Raw genomic sequence first — 18,686 nt, 5'->3', positions numbered from 1 at the left:
GAAGAAAGTGGGTAAGTAGGGAGGACAAGAGATTTTGAGTGCCTTAAAACCACTGGTCAGGAGTTTCTGTTTGATGTGGAAAGGAAAGAGCAATTACTGGAGGGTTTTGATGTGTTTTAGAAAGATGATCGAGGCAACAGAATGCCCTCTGGAAGCATGCAATTAAATCCATGTTTTATTTCATAACTCATGACATAAAACTTGTGTGTGATGTCAGGTCTTCTAACGATGATAATTATTATGGTACATGTTAATTACTTACTATGTGCCAAGCACTGGGGTAGATACAGTATGATCAAATTGGACAATCCCTGTCCCACATGAGGCTCACATTCTAAGGTAGAGGGGGAACAGCTATGTGATCTCCATTTTCCAGATGAAGAAACTGAGGCACAGAGAAGTTAAGTGATTTGCCCAAGGTCACACAGCAGGCAAGTAATGGAGCCGAGATGAGAACCCAGTTCTCCTGCCTTCCTGCCTGTACTGTTTTTACTAACCTTTGCTGCTTCCACTGTTGAAGAATACTGCTCTTCTTTGAGGGCTGCTTAAATGTATAGTAGGATCTTGGATCTGGCCAGTTTGGAGGAGCTCAAAAATGTATGGGCTTTCTGATTGAGATCAATGTGCAAAAATCCCCATTCTTCCTCTCCATCCTTTGCTAGACAATGACAATCCCATCACTTTCCGGCTGGAAGACAGTATTTTGAGAACAGTCCCGATATTTCAGTACTATATTTCAGAGAGTGCACTACCCGAGTTGAATCCCAAGAAAGTATGCATGAACCTGCAGGAAAATCGTACCTTTTTTTTTCTTTGAGACCTGCTGTTGCAGCTAAACAATTTCTTTATAAATGAATTTGCCCCCTGGAGTGCAGCCCCCCTCCTTGCTGCCCCTATCTTTCCTTCCCCTTCCTTCCATACCAAATAGCAAGTGTGTTGCATGGTAATTTTCAAGAGCCTGCTTCCAAGAACAGTGGAGACAGCAGAGCATGTTGATGTGGCTGAGTGGAGGGGTGGGGAAAACAAGAAGAGCATGCTTCCCTGAGAGCCACAGTCCCGAGGTTAGGTCATATCTTTGGCTCCTGGTGACAAATAAGGATTCTTAGTCATTTCCAGGGTTCAGCCTCACACCCACCCTGTATGCTGCTCCAAGCCCTGCAGGCAAGATGGTAACATTCTGTCCCAGTATACAGATACAAAACTGCTTTGCAATCCAACATGTTGGGGACAGAATGTGTAGTCTGGTATCCTAAGAAAACATTGCAACACAGTTGTACTTTCCACTATGAAAAAAAAAAGGTCCCTTAATGAATCACATCTGTGGTTAATTGGTTCACTCAGCCATTTATATTAGGTTGGTGCATCTGTGGGGAGAAGTGGGGCTAGCAGCCCTTGATGCCTGCCATCTTACAGATCAGCATTCAGTTGCGAAGCTTTGGCCTCCACTTCCTCTATTCCAACTACCTTCTTGACCCTCACAGGCCTCGCTGATTCCAGTCTCTTGCTTCTCCAGCCAACACTTCACTCTCCTGCCAGATCATTTATCCTGACATGTCATTTTACCTCCATCTTCCTGCTGTTCAAGAACCTCCAGTGGTGGCCCGTTCCTCTCCCATTCCCGTAAAACTTCATAACATTGGCTTTGAGGCATTCAGTCGGCTCAATTCCCCCTTCTTATCCTTGCTGCTCTCCTACCACTCCCCAGCGTGCAAGCTTCAATCCTCTCCAGCCAACCTACTCCCTGGGCCTTTCTTTCATCTCTCTCACAGCCGACCTCTTGCTCACACATTAATAATAATAATAATAATTGTGGTATTTGTTAAGGGCTTACAGTGTTCCAGGCACCTTACTAAGCACTGGGGTGGGTACAAGCAAATCGGGTTGGAACATGGTTCCTATCCCAAAGGTGGCTCACAGTTTCATTCCCATTTTATAGATGAAGTATCTGAGACACAGAAAGTGAAGTGACTTGCCCAAAGTAGCACAGCAGACAACTGACAGAACCAGGATCAGAATCTATGACCTTCTGACTTTCAGGCCCGTGCTGTATCCTCCAGGCCATGCTGTTTCTGTATTTCATTCTGCCCTGCCTGGAATTCCTCCCTGTTTCTCATCCAGCAGATTTTGATTCTCCTCTTCTTCAAGGCCTCTTCCCTGATTAATTGCTCATATGCCTACTACGTTTCCCATACCACTGCCATCTCAGCACCTTCAGGTCAATGAAGCACTTAGAGCACTTGTCCCCAACGCCCGTCATTGGGCAGGGATTGTCTCTGTTGCCGAATTGTACATTCCAAGCACTTAGTACAGTGCTCTGCACATAGTAAGCGTTCAATAAATATGGCTGAATGTACTCCCACCCTCTAGTACTTATGTTCATACTTTTATACCCCATTGCTTCCTCCTACCTGTAATACATTTTAGTGTCTGACTTCCCTGCCAGACTTCTAGATCCTTGTGGGCAGGGACTCTGTCTAATACCTCTATTGTATTCTCCAGAGCCCTTAGTATTGTGATCTGTATAGAGCAAGCACTCAATAAATACTCTTGATTCATTAAAAGTATACAGCTGAATGGAAAGGATAGTCAATAGTGTTCATTGGTTGCTTACTGCGTGCAGAGTACTAAGTGCTTGGGAAAGAATAACAGAGATGGTAAACACGTCTCCTGCCAAAAAAGGAGCTTAGAGTGCAAACTCATTTTCTAGACTATAAGGTTGTTGTGGGCAGGAAATGTATGTGCGATATTGTATTTTATCCTCCCAAGCACTTAGTACAGTTCTCTGCTTTCAGTAAGCACTTAATAATTATAAGTTCTTCACAGAGGACCTTACAACTATCAAGTGTGCCTATTTGCAGTAGAGTATATTGTTTTGCCTTGATATTACCATAGCATCACCCATCAATTGTAGCATCTATTTCCATTAATTTCACTAAGATAATTATCCTTGCAGCACACTAGTGTGTAAAAGTCTTGATTTTTGTGAAGAAGCATTGACAACCTCTGAAATTTTTTACAACTGAATTTTGAAAATAATCATTATTCCAAAGGAGAATTTTATGGTTATGGTTCTGGCCACGCAAGGCATTGAGGTTTCTTTCTATAGTGAATTCTCTAATCTGAATCGTGTGTGCAGTTTCTTACCTCATTCTGCTTATGTCATCTTGGGAGAGTTCTTAAGGGGAGAATTAGAGAGGCACTGATAGCTTTTTTCACTGTATTTTCAGAGTTTTCCAACTCCCCTTATAATAATGATAATGGTAATAATACCAATAACAATTGTGCTATGTAAGTGTTTAGTTTGTGGCAAACACTATAAAGTGCTGGGGAAGATGCAAGGTATTCAGTTTGGGCATAGTCTGTGTCCCACGTGGAGCTCACAGTGTAGGGAAGAGGGAGAACAGTTATTTAATCCCCATTTTACATATGAGGAAACTGAGGCACAGGTAAAATAAGTGGCTCTACCAAGGTCATACTGACCCCCAAATGGAACAACTGATTACCGTGTACACACCCCAGCACTTAGAACAGTTCCTGGCACATAGTAGGCACTTAACAAATGCCATTATTATTATTATTATTATTATTATTATTATTATTATTATTTGAAGTCCCAGCCTAACTTCAGCCCAAGAGACAAGTTCAAGGTTCACTCGTAACATTAGGGTCTCAGTGAGCTAGCTCTCCCTCTCCTGCCTTTCCCCTTTCCCCCCTTTCTCTTCAAGAAACCAGAGAACAGGCCACAGTGTGCACCAGGTGTGTGGAATTTCAGATTGGGTTGATTGCAGGCAGCTGTTTTGAGAACCTCCTGAATGCATGGAACACTGGGTGGGGTTGAGATCTGTCACTCAGTCAGGCTAGCCGGGAAAGTTAGTATTGTCTCCTCCTCATCTCAGCAACTCTCAGGGGAAGAGAGAGCCCTCTTCAGAAAAAGTTCTGGGTTTCAGGACCCTGCTGAGGTGTGTGATGTGTGGGTTTTGTTTTTTTTAATGAAATTCTAACACTGAATCCCAGGTGCTGTTGGGTTTGGGGGTTAAATTCTGAAGAATGAGGCTGGCCACTTTTGTCTGTAGAGTGCACATGTAAAAGGACAAGTGTTGGGGAAAGGAGCTGTTGTCCTAAGGGTAACAGCATTTAGCATGGTATTTAGGGAACCCAGTAATGATAATTGCAGTCTAGTGGTTAGCTGTTTTTACCTGTACTGCCTGTGTGGTTCAGCTCCTAAGGACTTTCTGTAGGTCTTAGAAGGTTCTTGCCAAAAACATTTTCAATTTTTCTCTGCCCAGGAATTACTTAGAAGTTGTTTGTTGCTAGCTAATTTTGCCTTTCATGTTACACGCACATCTGCTCGATATTGGTGGGTTACGAGTATCCCACATAAATGATGTGAATTTTTTGATGTGAATTTATTTTAGTTTAGAGCTCTAAAATATGTGTTTTAAGGAGAAAAATGAAACCCCTACATATGAAATACATGGATCTGGGACCTAAGAACGATGAGGCTAGACATACAAACCAAAACCCTAGGAAGTCCAGATTGGGGTCTAAATGGTATTCCTGCACATTTTCCCTTGAACCAATATGTTTCTTTATGCTTTCAGATTGGAAACATCATACTATGTGTTTGATGTGACTAGGTTATAAATGTCTCACTTTAAAATGATCTCTTCCAGTGTGCTGGGACCAGCTGTGACCTTCAAAGTGAGCTCCAATGACCAAAACATCACAACTGCAGATGTTGCAAAAGCTGCAGGTAAGAATGTGTTTTTCTCACACAAACACATATACACACAAACACAAGACATATACCATGCAGGTGGGTACAATTCAGTGGAGAAAATTGTAAGCAGTTAAAACAAAGTCACTTTCCAGGTCAGATTGACATTTAATGAAGGAGACAGTTGAGGGGTTAGGCTTGGCACGGAGGGGAAATTGAAGTGTAACATCCCTGAGTCAATTAAAACTGCCTGAGACTTCATTGTTTGTGGAGGAACTGGATTAAACAGAGCAACAAGGACATGGTCTAGAATAGTGAAAAATACCCAAGGGCTGTGTTGGAGGGAAAACAAGATTGACTTTCACAAAAGCAATGCTTTGGCATCTCTGGTAACCTCCGTGTTGACACGAATGATGTTTTATAATGAACTTTTTTTTTTTGCTGCTCCCCCTCTCCCCCCCATAAAAAGCACCAACTAGTTTCACTTTCATCTATGACTTGGACTGATAAATCCTATGACCCAGAAGTCTTGGGATAAAAACATTCCGTAACTGACTCAATGGCTATAAAAATTGCAGGGAAGTGGTCACTGCCTACCATTCACTGTCAGGGCAGAAATGTTTAAATACCAGACTTGATTTTTACTTTGTTGTATTGTTAGTGTTTCACTGAATGGAAACCTTTCCACAGCACAACCTGGGGGTTAGCGGTTGCTGTTGTATTTAATAATAAGATCTGAAGACTAGTAATGGCCCTTCATGGCTGAAATACAGCGGACAGATGAGATCAACTGGAGGTCTTAGGTATCCTGTTAGCTAATGGAATTTTGCTGTGTCCATCTCTGTTGGTGAGCCAAGAGGTTCTGGTTGAGTTTGATTAACTTTGGGAATTTAAGCAGAAAGATTGATTGGAAAATCTTACTAAAGATTTTTTAAGCTTCTCGGTTCTTTGAATTCCAGTCTTCTGGAAACAGCTTTTGGAAAGTAATTGTCTGGTCAGCATGCTGGGGTTGAAATTTCAGAGAGAGACAGGAGGCAATTATGACACAAAAACACATGGTAATAGAGTAACATCACATTAGCAAACAAGACTCAAGTGCTCTTTTTCACCGAAGGGCATATATACCACCTAAAAAAAGAAGAGAATTGGTGATTTGGGTATAGTTTGTGTTTATTCAATGTATGGGACTCAACCAGTTGCAGAGGACCAACCTCCCAGGTCTTCATGGACCAGAAAAGGGGGGCAAGCATGGTTTGACAAATGCCTAAAACAGGCAAGTTAAAGATCACTCGTAGGTCCAAGTCCACTAGTTTGAGTCCTCACTTTAGCAAATTTGTGGGAAAAGTGGCTCCATCCTGGCCTTCCTAGTCCAGCCCTCTGGATTCCTGCAGGTGTCTGGTCCTTTTCCAGCACAGCAGGCTCATCCCTCATGTCCTTACTTCTGGCAAAAGCAAGGCAGGACAGAGGGTGACCAGGTGGAGCCTGTGACAAAGGAAGGAATGAAGGAAGAGGTCCCCTCCCACATCTTTCCCACTGCCCTTCCCTTGCCACCAACCAAACCCTGGGATCCTGCTGCCTCCTCAGCCTCTTTCCAGCTGGACCAGTGACTATGCTTGTGGCTACTGGTGGGGTGAGAGGCAGAGTTAGGCAGGGAAGAGAAGATCTGAGGGCGGGGAAAAAGATGATGCACAAACAGGGTTGGGAGGGCCATCTTTGCATAGTTTGATGAGAAAGGAGTCTGGTAGATAGCTCCTTAGAAGAGCAAAGCTCACTAGTTTGTTGGGTAATTCTCTCATGGGAGGAAAAACATTCATTAGTACCAAGAGTGATTGCTTTTGGTTTGGAGTTTCTCAGGTCTGAAAGTTTCTGAGTAAACATGAATATATGAATGTCATATTTATTTTATCTGTGTCTATGCGTAATTATCAAATAGTGTTTTCAGGTTTGGCTACTTTGTCAGGTAAATCAGACCAATTATCAGAAAAATTTACTTTAAGTTAATGACATTGTGTAAAAACTCTGAAACAGGGGAAAGTGATCTATTTACACGTATACTTTGATCAGAATTCATGTTAAAAATAGGCTTTTATCCTGGGGAGTCTTTCTGACATTTGTACACTGAGCAGAATTCCATCAGCATCTCATTGTCAATGTTTTCTTTGGAACCATAAATGTACTTGTTAATGTGTGATAGAATAAATATGCCAAGCTGGACTCCATCCCAAAAGTGCTTATAGTGTTAACCTAATACTGAATCTCTACATACATATTGATTTACTAGCTCTACTGTTTACACTTGCATTCATTTTTTTATTCTCCTGCTATGACCGGTCCACCCCCTCCTACCCCTCTTCTCTCTCTCTCTCTCCTCTCTCTCTCATTCATCTTAACTCTAAAAACTTTTAGGGCTGCCTTTCTCCCTCTTTAGATTGTATGCTCCTTGAAGGGAAGAGACCCTGCCATTTACTTGCATTATACTCCCCCATGTACTTTTCACCAAGGCGGCACCCAATCAATCATTGATATTTGTTGAGCATTTACTACATGCAGAGCACTGTTCTATGTGCTTGGGAGAATACAGTGCATCAGAGTCTGTAGATGTGATTCCTGCCATCAGGAGCTCACAGTTTAGATTGGGAGAGTGACATTGATATAAATAAATTACACATATGTACATAAGTGCTGTGGGGTCGAGGGTGAAGTGAATAATAGTAATGATGGCATTTGTTTAGCGCTTACTATGTGCAAAGCACTGTTCTAAGCGCTGGAGAGGATACAGAGTGATCAGGTTGTCCACGTGGGGCTCGTAGTCTTAATCCCCGTTTTACAGATGAGGTAACTGAGGCACAGAGAAGTTAAGTACCTTGCCCAAAGTCACACATCTGACAAGCCGCTGAGCCGGGATTTGAAGCCATGACCTCTGACTCCCAAGCCCATGCTCTTTCCACTGAGACTCGCTGCTTCTCTGTATCAAGTCCAAAAGAGTGCAGATACTCTCAATAAATATTTACTTTGTAAATTATCTGAGCATGTAGAAAAGTTGGTGTTTTTTTTAAAATCTGGGTATTCTGCCTCATATGACCTTGATTTTGAACATAAGGTAATAGTGAATAATAAAGAATAAGTGGAGGTTGTTTTGTAGGACAAAGATATCTGTACCATGTCACCTCTGTATGCAATTATAATGGCAGGGACAGTTGGTTTCTAATCATTGCATTCAAGGCATCTGTTCAAGTTAGGTGGAATTAAAACTGATACTCTTTTGAACTCCACTCCTGCTTTTCTTTTAGCTTAAATATAAAAGCACCAGCAACCTGCATTGTGAAAATGCAATTAGTCACTTTTTTTTTCAGAAAAATGTGTGGGTATATTTCCTCATTGATGTGTGCTTTAACAAGGTTTTTGCTACTCGAGGTTGAGGCCAGCATACGTTGGTTCATCGTGTGATTCATTCTTAGGCCTTACATGTCATTCCCCATCCAAAATAATCCCATTCCCACTAAATTCTACATGTTCATTCATTCAGTTGTATTTATTGAGTGCTTACTGTATGCAGAGCACTGTACTAAGCACTTGGAAAGTACAATTCAGCAACAAATAGAGACAATCCCTGTCCCACAATGGGCTCATATTCTAGAAGGGGGGAGACAGACATCAAAGCAAGTAAACAGGCATCAATAGCATCAGTATAAATACATAGAATTATAGATATATCCACATCTATAAGCTCCTTGAGGGCAGGAATCATGTCTACTAACTACTGTTAGTCTCTCAAGTTCTTAGCATAGTGCTATGCCCACAGCAAACTGTCAGTAAATGTCACTGATTGACTTCTAATCAAATCGGGCAGTGCTTGAAGGGAATCATCCTTTACTGACAGAAAATGGACCAAGTGAACTTTCATTAATTCAGTTATATTTAGGCACATGCTCTTCCCCGCCTAACAGCCGCACAGCACTTATGTACATATCTGGAATTTTATTTTTACTGACGTCTGCCTTCCCCACTCTAGACTGTAAGCCCGTCGTGGGCAGGGAAGCGCTCAGTAAACACAATTGAATAAATGAATTGAGTGCCCACTGTGTGCAAAGCACTGTACTAAGCGTTTGGGAGAGTACAGTATAACAACCAGACACGTTCCTTGCCCACAACACATTTACAGTCTAGAATGAGAATCAATCAATCACTAGTATTTATTGAGCACTTACTATGTGCTACTGTATTATTATACTAAGTGCTTGGGCGAGTTCAGTACAACAGAATTAGCCCATAAAATGAGCTTACAAGGTCATTTTCCCCTTTGACCTCCATGAGCCTAGGCTCCCAGCTACTTAATCACAGTATTATTGGAACTGAGGAGGAGCAGTGAAAAACATGGGCTTTCCCTGAAAACCAACAGAAAATCTCCCCCAGCTGTGCATCTTTTATTTCCAAGGCTCAAACAGCACTCATGTAAATCCTGATGGTCTGATTTCAGGACCATTTAAAACTCTCGAGAATCTAGTATTTCTCAGATTTTTCCTCAATAGTTTCCAAGTTGCCTTCCCACCTAATCCTACATGTTCCATCTGTTGCCTGAATAATGCATGTTCTCTATATGTTGCAGTTTACATCTGTGTAGCAACTACTTTGTTTCAATCGCTCCCTGCTCAGCAGATGTTATATCCTTTCTCGCCATTTTGCTCCCTTACTGTTCCAACCAGCTCTGTTCCAGGATGACCTTCCTAAAGTTTTGCCACCTTGACAGACATTGTCACCTCTGCCTTTGGTAGTCTCTGAACCCACCATTTAAACAGATTTCTCCTTTCCTTAACTAAAAGATGACAATGAGGTCATCTTTTAAATGCCCTGCAACTCAGCTAAACTATCCCCTTCATTTCTCTCTTTTGATTGCTAAATTATCTTTTCAGTTAAGCGAAGAGTTTTTCTAAGAGAAGACCTCTGCACAGAGTTACTTGAGTTGAACCACTTTTACCCACTATATTCAAAAACTCATCTTTTAGAACCGGGTTCTGATTGATGTCTTATTCTTTTCTCCAGATTTGAAGATGTTTTTAATATTCCAGCCTTCTAAAGTGCCCTTAACCTCACTGCGTTAGTCATGGTTTTACAAAGTTTAGCGGTTGTTACTCCACAACGTAAAGTCAACCAAAAGTACTTTACTAATTTCTCTGAGGAGATCTCTGTGAGTTTAGCTGATACTGTAGATTAAAATTATGCTCCGATTTTTCCCTATTTTTATTTTTTCATTTAAGACTTGTGAGACTCCACGAACGCAACTGAAACATCCGAGTTTCACCTGTTCTTGTTGAAGCAGCTGAGAGGTTGAGGGACATATCAAAGCTTTTCAGATTGCCCTAAATTTCCGAACACCTTCCTCGTAAGTAAGGTGGCAGAGCTTCTGAGCCTCATGGAATAATCTATAGAGTAAAAGCACTGCAGCCATCGTCCACGTTCTCTAAGAGAAACAAATGGGAAAGGCTATTGATTCGCTGAATTGTATTTATATACAGTACATTAAAGATTGAACCAGGTTGGCATAAACATCCATTAGGTATTCTGGGTGCTTGAACAGGGTAATGGGGGGAAACACATAAAAAGAAGAGGAGGTTCAAGGAAAAGATGAAGAAGGAGAATGAGTTTCAAAGACACGCAGTAATGAAACTCTAAATGGTGTCCTGCATGAATGAAGCTCTAGTCTCGATGAATGAGGTGGTTATTTATTGTCAAGCCTGTATGTATTTTGGAACTCGACAAGTGAAGCGGAACACTAACGGGGCAATTTTAAGAGAAAAATCGATTACATTTGTGACTCTGGTTGGTCTGTAGTCCATGCTGATTATTGTTTGGAAAAGTATAGCACAGTCTGTTCTTCACTGGCCTGACCTGATCGATTCTAGGTCTCGGAAAGGAAGAACACACACAGCAATGCTATCCAAGATGTATTCTATCAGAAATAATGTCTCCAGCCATTGATATGAGAAGAAAACTCTTTTAAAAGTACCAGAATATATATGAGCAGGAAACTCAAACTTGTTGCAGTGTACCTAAGACCTTGCGTTTTGTTGGTGAGAACTTAGTTTCAGGGTCTGGGTGTTCTTTAGGTCTGCTCCCTTTCCCGAGCCACCAAAATGGCCCTTGGACAACCATTCAGTATTCTGGAGTTCAGACTCGTGGAGTTTGATCCTTATCAACCAAGCCCCATCCCGAAGCATTCTAGTCAAGGCAAAGCAGTAAGGAGGGGTGCATGGGGATAAAAGAGGTTGCATTCCTGCCAAGTGAAAGCCCTCCGTCTAGGGAGAGGGAGTGTATGTGGGTATTGGTCTTAGAGGACTAGAGGGAACATCAATTGGGGGAACAGCTTATCCTAGTACTCCATTGGGAAGATCTAGACCAAATGAGCTCAGCCCCCGAGTGTGATTCCAGCCTAAGACTATAAGAGAGTGGAGGGAGGATGGAGTGGGTGAGCACTGTTTTCACTGCTTAGTCCCTGGTTAGTACGTGTCTGGCAGACAGTCACCACCATTGCCCTGTGGGGGAAGTTTTTGGGTGGGCTTTCAGAGAAAGGAGAAGTAGACAGTAGATAGAGCTGGGCCTGTGTGTCAGAAAGACCTTGGTTCTAATCCTGACTCTACCATCTGCCTGATGTGTAGCCTCGGGTAAGTCACTTAATTTATCCATGCCTCAGTTACCTTATCTGTAAAATGGGGATTAAGACCGTGAGCCCCATGTTTTGAAACAGACTGTGTCCAACCTAATTAGCTTGAATCCACCCCAGTGCTTAGTACAGTGCCTGGACCATAGTAAGAGTTTAACATCCACCATTTAAAAAGAAGTGACAATTAGAGCCCCTCTGTGATCTATTAAAAAAGCCATTGAAGGAAAACTGCCATTGTTTTCTTTTCTGGAGTCTCTAGAAAGTCTTTAAAGTAGAGGAGGGGAGTGTATTTGCTTTGTGCCATTGTGTTTACCTTGGCTTTCCAGTTTAAAAGTTGGGGGTGAGGAAACTTACAGTGTACCTTCCTGCAAGTATTAATTTGGTCCAGCTCCATTCAACTATGGAAGTCTAGAACTTTTTACCCAATTTGGTGCTCTATTATATTCATTCAATCGTATTTATTAAGCGCTTCCTGTGTGCAGAGCGCTGTACTAAGCATTTGGGAAAGTACAATACGGCAATAAAGAGAGACAAGGTGGGGGGAGCGGAATATAATCCATTCTTTACATTTTGGGGGATTTAGTCTTTTCCTTAATTGGGAAAATCAAAGATCCTTTGCCAACCTCCCCAAATACTGTTACCTTTCCACCGTGCACTGAGAGAGAATCGGTTACATGGTAATATTAATAGTACTAATTATTAGGCTCCTACTGTGTGCAAATCACTGGAAATATAGTTCACGGTTGAGAATCCCTGCTGGCACCTGCCTATTCATAGCTCCAGCTTGCACCCACCCACCAGACTGCTTCTGGTGTCCTCAGGATCACACAGTGCAAATGTGTGGGTACCATCCTGGTGCCTGCCTTTCCCACATAGCTCTGCAAGAGTGATCCTCTGAGGAATAGAAATTGAATTTAGGACTAATACCTTTAATGATCATATCTCCCATTTTCTTAGCACTTTTAATTTTCAAAGTGCATTTCCATTCATGACCTCATCTCTCCTTATAACGTGTCTGAGAGAAAGGGGAGGACTTCTATCATTTTCCCCATTTTCCAGAAGGGGTTACTGAGGCAGGGTGAAGTGAGGCTAAGTCCCAGGATGTTCGACTTGGATCTAGGGCTGCTCTACTAGAGCATGTCCTCCAAAAAAGCATGTCCACCTTCTTTTCTTTAATATTTCAGAATAATTTTGCTCTTGGAGGTGGGGAACCACTTCAATTAGAATGAATCTGTTTATCCTTGGCCCCTTGATTTGACATCAGAATAATGGGCAAGATTTTGGTTCCAATATACAAGGTTTCATCAATAAAAAATGAGGGACAGATTTTTGCATTCCAGAGAACACCAGATGCCTAATGGCTAAGGCTTCCTAGATGTTTTGGTTAACAACAAGAAAAGGTAGGTAGATACACACCCCATTACTCCTTCCTAAACATCCAGGTAATTATTTTTGGCATTTTGACAAGTGTTTGCTGGAGTGAAGGTCAAAGCTGTCAGCATAGAAGATCTATGCTAATCTGCTCAGCTGGAGAAGACTCAGGTAGCCAATGTTTCTGTAATTAGAAGTTGTGAAAGCCAGTTTTCATCACAGCTTTACACTGAGCATAAATGAGCCAATAATATGAAGTAATTTCATTGTCATAATTTACAGGTTGCCTGTGTATAGGTTCATGAACAGGGTAGTAGAAGATTAGGGAATTCTGGGTGAATTAAATATTAGAGTAGGTAAGGAAGTTGTGATGGTCAAGAAGTTTCACTATGACAAAGTAGCATTTATGGAAGGACTACATCTCCACTTGCAAATAAACCAAATGATGCAAAGCACACTTGCTGATGAGAAGTGTTTGGTTTCACTCTGTTTTTAGCAATCTAAGAAATAGCTCCAGGCATAATTGTTGGGGGCTATAAATTTGTTCTAGAATCGGATTGTTTAAGTTTATTTTTAAACAGTCAAGTAATGGGAGAAATTGAGACAGTTCAGTGGTCGACTCCTTACTGAATCTTTAAATTTAAAAATAAGGCTGGAAATCCACTCCTCTGTGTGGGAAATCACACCACTGGCAGGCTCAGTTTTGAGTAGAAAGAGCAGCTTTATATGTAGATATATATATATATAAGCTATGCATGTTATAATTGATTTTGGATATGAATATGACAAACTGTAGGAGAAATAGTGGCAAAGAATATTTTTTACCTGTATGTATGTTCAGCTACCCTCACCAATAAAACCTCTTGAATAAAATCTCACCATCATCGTCAAATACAAAGGTCAGCTGAGCTTGTTTGTGTGGACATAACAAAATTAAGTACCTAATACTTCTTTGAAATCAAGAGTTCCTGTTTTAGCAAAAGACATTACTTTGAATTGTTGTTCCTGACCCCAGAGTATATATGCAACCTGGGATTTCATTTTTAAAGTGAGTGGCATTATGCTTCTTTTTTTTCCCCTTTATCTCCTGGTAACATCATTTACCCAAATACAGCTGCTTTCTTCTCTTTCTTCACTGCCTTTTCACAACTCCAGGGCATATCCTCAGCCCAATGTGCAGAGATTGAACTGGGTAAATTGCATTAACATCAGTGGTGAACGGCCTGCTGATAGAGTCTGCACGTTGGTAACAGATTACACCCTTTGGCTGTAAAGTAAAATGTTTACTTTTGAGAGTTCAAATTTAAATTGTTTTTTAGTGGTGGAAATTAAAGTGGGCTCTAATTTGACATTAAGATACTGAGATTTTTGTCTTCAGTATTCAGTCAGCAGGCTGCCCTGGTCATTCATTACAGTATATAACTCATTAAAAAGTTACCTCACCTGGAAAAGCACGATGAGTGGTTCCTTTTAGAGTTTACCAAATTCCTACTCACCGTTCAGTGGTATTTCATCATGATTCACCATTTATAGATAAACAGCATTCCATTTGCTTCCATTGTCTTAAATCACAAATGACTTTGCCATTAGGTTTAGCTACCTCCTGAGAGTGATCTATTTTAAACTGACTCTCATAATGCCGTGGAGCTTCTTTAAATTAGTCTTGTATTCTGAGAGAAGACGTAATACTTTCTAAAGTTAATTTTTTTTCCTGCAGATTGGTTCCAGATCATCTCTGGGTCTATACAAATTTTAACCATTTTCTCTGTTAGAGTGTATGCTCTTTTGAAGGCAAGGGTCATGTTTACTAATTCTACTGTAAATGGTATTTAAGTGCGTACTGTGTGCCAAGCACCCTACTATGCATCTGGTTAGCTACAAGATAATCAGATCAGACATGGTCCCTGTTCCACATGGTGCTTAAGTCCAAGTAGGAGGGAGAACAGATATTTAGAATAAGCGCTTACTATGTGAGAAGCAGCGTGGCTTAGTGGAAAGAGCAGAGGCTTGGGAGTCAGAGGTCGCGGGTTCTAGTCCCAGCTCCGCCACTTGTCAGCTGTGTGACTTTGGGTAAATCACTTAATTTCTCTGTGCCTCAGTTACCTCATCTGTAAAATGGGGATTAAGACTGTTAGGGGATTAAGATGGTTAGCCCGTGTGGGACAATCTGATAACCTTATATCTATCCCAGCACTTAGAACAGTGCTTGGTACATAGTAAGTACTTAAATACCATCATTATTATTATTATTAGAAGGATGTATTCTCCCAAGTGCTTAATACAGTGCTATGCACAGAGTAAGCACTGGATTGATGTAATTTTCACCCACTGCCATGACTTCTAACTGCATCTCTGTCCTTTCTCTCTTGTCCCCAAATCATTAGGTCAAGGAAATGCAAATATCTGCCCAGCACTGGGCTCATTGGTTGTGCCTCCTCAAGTTCAGATTCCTGTTGAACAGGGGGTAGAATTCATCATTACGTTTTATTTTAGACCCATTTCTGTTTCATTTAGACTATGAGCAGGTGCTAATTTTACAAGACTTGAACATTGCAATATGTAAATGCAGTGGTGGAAGTAGTATTCATAAGATTGTCTAGACCAGCTCAGAGCATCTAGAATAGAATTCTGTATACATTCAAATCAAATAGTAGTGCGTAGTCACGCGCCTGTACAATTTCTATTATTATCTATGAACAAAAGTAGGATATGGATTTTTAGAGTTTACTCAATTCCTATTAACCATTTTCCACACTAAGTATGCTGTAATATTTTCATTGACGAAAAGTTGATTTTCAAATTATTCCTAATTTTTTAATGATTTGTGTGGTGAATTACAAAGTGTCCACTGCAATCAATAAAATGAGTACCTGTTTAGAAATAGGGTATCAGATCATTTGATAGTTTTAAGTGTCCTAAATATTTTTTTCAGAGATTTCCATTCTCTGTTTTAATATCAATTTTTGCTTGTCTTTTGCACTTACACCCTTATTCTCCTTGCTCTAGCATATAACTCGCACTTTTAAAATAGGATGTGACATCAGCAAAGTTGAAACAAGGTTGCATTAACACCAGGAGGTTGAGATGTCTAGTTTTGGTTCAGTAATTTGTAGATACCAGAAGAAAGTGTAAGCACTTTGCGGGCAGGGAACGTATGTCTTCATTCTGCTGAACTTTACCAAGATGAAATGAGATGTGTTAATGCCATCTGTTCTGGTTTCACTCTCTTGGCATATCCTGCTTCTGGAATTCTGAAAGAAAAAGAGCTGGATGATATCTCCCAAAATTCTGGTCTCAAGGTAGTTTCTTGTCTTCTGGGAAATATCTCAATGGTGTTTATTGAGAACTTATTGTGTGTAGAGCACTGTACAAGGCACTTGGGAGAGTACAAGACAACAGAATTGGTACTTGTGATCCCTGCTCACAAGGAGCTACCAAAGTCTACAGGGGTAGAAAAGCATTAAGATTAGGGGTAAGGAAAATAGAGTATAACCCAACATTTTGGATAACCATCAGAAATGATTTATTAATTGTTCCTATGTGCACACTGGTATGCTCTGTGCTGAAGAAAGCAGTCATAATAACTTCACATTCTTATGCTTATGACATGTTACAGTATGATTTGTAGCTTGGGTTGGAACAAACCCATGGATGATAAAGTATTTAGAATGATATTGTGATTTGAATGAGCAGAAAATTCAATTTAGGAAAAACCGATGGATGAATGAGTTTTCTCTTATTTATTTTCCTTGGAATCAGAATAATATTGATGTTGCTGTCTTCAGAGTTAATCGTTCCATGCCTTTGTAACTCCTTATTTACACAGGTACTGATTGTGTTCTGAATGAAGGTATGCTTTATGGTGTGTAGAAGCAGGAAGATGGAAGACACTCTTTTAGAATTCAATGAAGCATAACCTCAAACGATGTGGTCTAACAGTGCCTCTCCATTAGGATGGAGATGGATGGATGTCCCAAATACTGGATAAAGAGATGCATGAGATACCACATACATTTCAATGGACCCATCGGTTAACGTGATGATATAACAGCCATCTTGGGGAAGGATGTGGGTTTTGTAAGACCCAGAGTGTTTCTCCAGTGATGCCTGAGGCCACCCTGTCCTACCACCCCTCCCTCACCTTGCTTCAGAACCTTTGCATTCCCCTCCCAGGACTGTATGAATTATGACCCTGCATTTGAATTACAAAACTCGACTTCCAGGGCTGCAGCAGAAGGAGGCCCGGTGTCGAAAAAAATAGGCAAATGAGCACATGGTATTGTATCAGGACCAGGCAGTAATCAATCAATAGTATTTATTGAGCCCTTACTATTTGGAGAGCACTGTACTACTGTACTAAGCGCTTGAGAAAGTAGAGTATAACGGTGTTGGTAGAGACGTTTCATGCCCTCAAGGAGCTTACAGACTAGAGGACAGGGTCAGTCAGGGACAGACCAGCAGAAAATTGGACTCACCAGTATAAAACAGGGTCACTGCTCTCCTGCTCACCATAAACTGACTCCCATTCATTTATCTGCTTTCTCCTCTCCCTTTCCTCCAGATCTTGCTCGATACTTCTCCACAAAATGCCTTCTGATTGTTCTCCCATCTGTTACCCAATGCTAAGGTCTTTTCCCGTTCCTAGAGCATCCCCTGTCACCAAAGCAACATCACATCATTTCCTCTTTCACCAATATTCCCTCTTTCAGCATCCTCCCCAAAACTTACTTTCTGTCAGGAATGGATTGGTCTTTCACACATCAGTAAAGGGCCTCCTCTTTGTTTTGAATGTGGAGAAAAGCTGTATGGATGCCAGTTGAACTAATGATTGCAATTTCTGAATTGGTGAAGTCATCATCATCATCAAGGCTATTTATTGAGCACTTACTGTCTGCAGAGCATTGTACTAAGTGGTTAGGAGAATTTACTGCAACAGAGTTGTACGCATGTTCTCTGCCCACAATGAGCTTACAATAGGAGCACAGCAAAGAATAACCAGAAATTAATAAGGTCATTTTAACTATTAAAGAGATTGTAGAGCTGCTGAGACACTACTTCTTCAATGTTTGTGGGCCAGCTAAACCCCTCCTGGGGTGGAAGTGGCTTGCAGGTAAGGCTGATTTTATCCATTCTAGGTAGATTAGCATCTGAAGTAGAAGCAGTGTAGCTTGGTGGATAGAGCATGGGCCTGGGAGTCAGAAGGACCTGGGTTCTAATCCCAGCTCCATTACATGTCTGCTGTGTGACCTTGGGCAAGTCATTTAGCTTCTCTGGGCCTCAGTTACCTTTTCTACAAAATGGGGATTAAGAGTGTAAGCCTCATGTAGGACAGGGACTGTGTCCAACCTAATTAACTTGTATCTACCCCAGTGCATAGAACAGTGCTTGGCACATAGTAAAGGCATAACAAGTTTTATAATTATTATTGAACTGCCCTATAATTAAAGATTGACAGGGAGGAAAGTACCAGTAATAACCCTTTCTGGTGGTTATGATCCCAGACCAGAAAGTGACTCCTCTTTTTTTATCTCATTTAACTCCTTTTTGCAATTTGACCTGATTTTGTCTTTGACGAATATTAGAAATGGATATTGTTTGGGAAGTGCATTTTATGTGAAGGCACTGTCTTATGTTATCTAAACCACAGAATTCCCAATTAAACACTTGATATTTGCCCCCGAGCACTTATAGAAGTGTGTGGAACTTATTTTAATGCCCATCTTCCCCTCTAGACTGTAAGCTCATTCTGGACAGGGAACGTGTCTACCAACTCTGTTGAATTGTACTCTTCCAAATGCTTAGTGTAGTGCTCTCCGACGGCAAATACTCAAATACTATTGGTGAATTTTTTTCTTTCCACCTCTTCAATAATTAGATGTGATTCTTTTTTAAATGTCAAGTCAAAATTTCCAAAGTAAGGAATTGAGGTTTGTTTTGTGT

At 40.9% G+C, this 18,686-nt stretch overlaps 1 protein-coding gene across 1 annotated transcript in view; it reads left to right on the top strand.

Moving 5' to 3' along the window:
* Nucleotides 1-18,686, top strand: part of PTPRN2 (protein tyrosine phosphatase receptor type N2) — an 815,057-nt gene that overhangs the window by 389,424 nt on the left and 406,947 nt on the right. The window contains exon 11 of the mRNA XM_029077350.2: nucleotides 4,674-4,753. Within this exon, the coding sequence (XP_028933183.1) occupies nucleotides 4,674-4,753 (80 nt within the window). The remainder of the gene's footprint in view (nucleotides 1-4,673; nucleotides 4,754-18,686) is intronic.

This window comes from Ornithorhynchus anatinus, chromosome 13, assembly GCF_004115215.2.
Source record: "Ornithorhynchus anatinus isolate Pmale09 chromosome 13, mOrnAna1.pri.v4, whole genome shotgun sequence".
NCBI classification, from domain to species: Eukaryota; Metazoa; Chordata; class Mammalia; order Monotremata; family Ornithorhynchidae; genus Ornithorhynchus; species Ornithorhynchus anatinus.
Note: the sequence above shows the minus strand (reverse complement) of the source record. Positions and strands in the feature narration are given on the sequence as shown.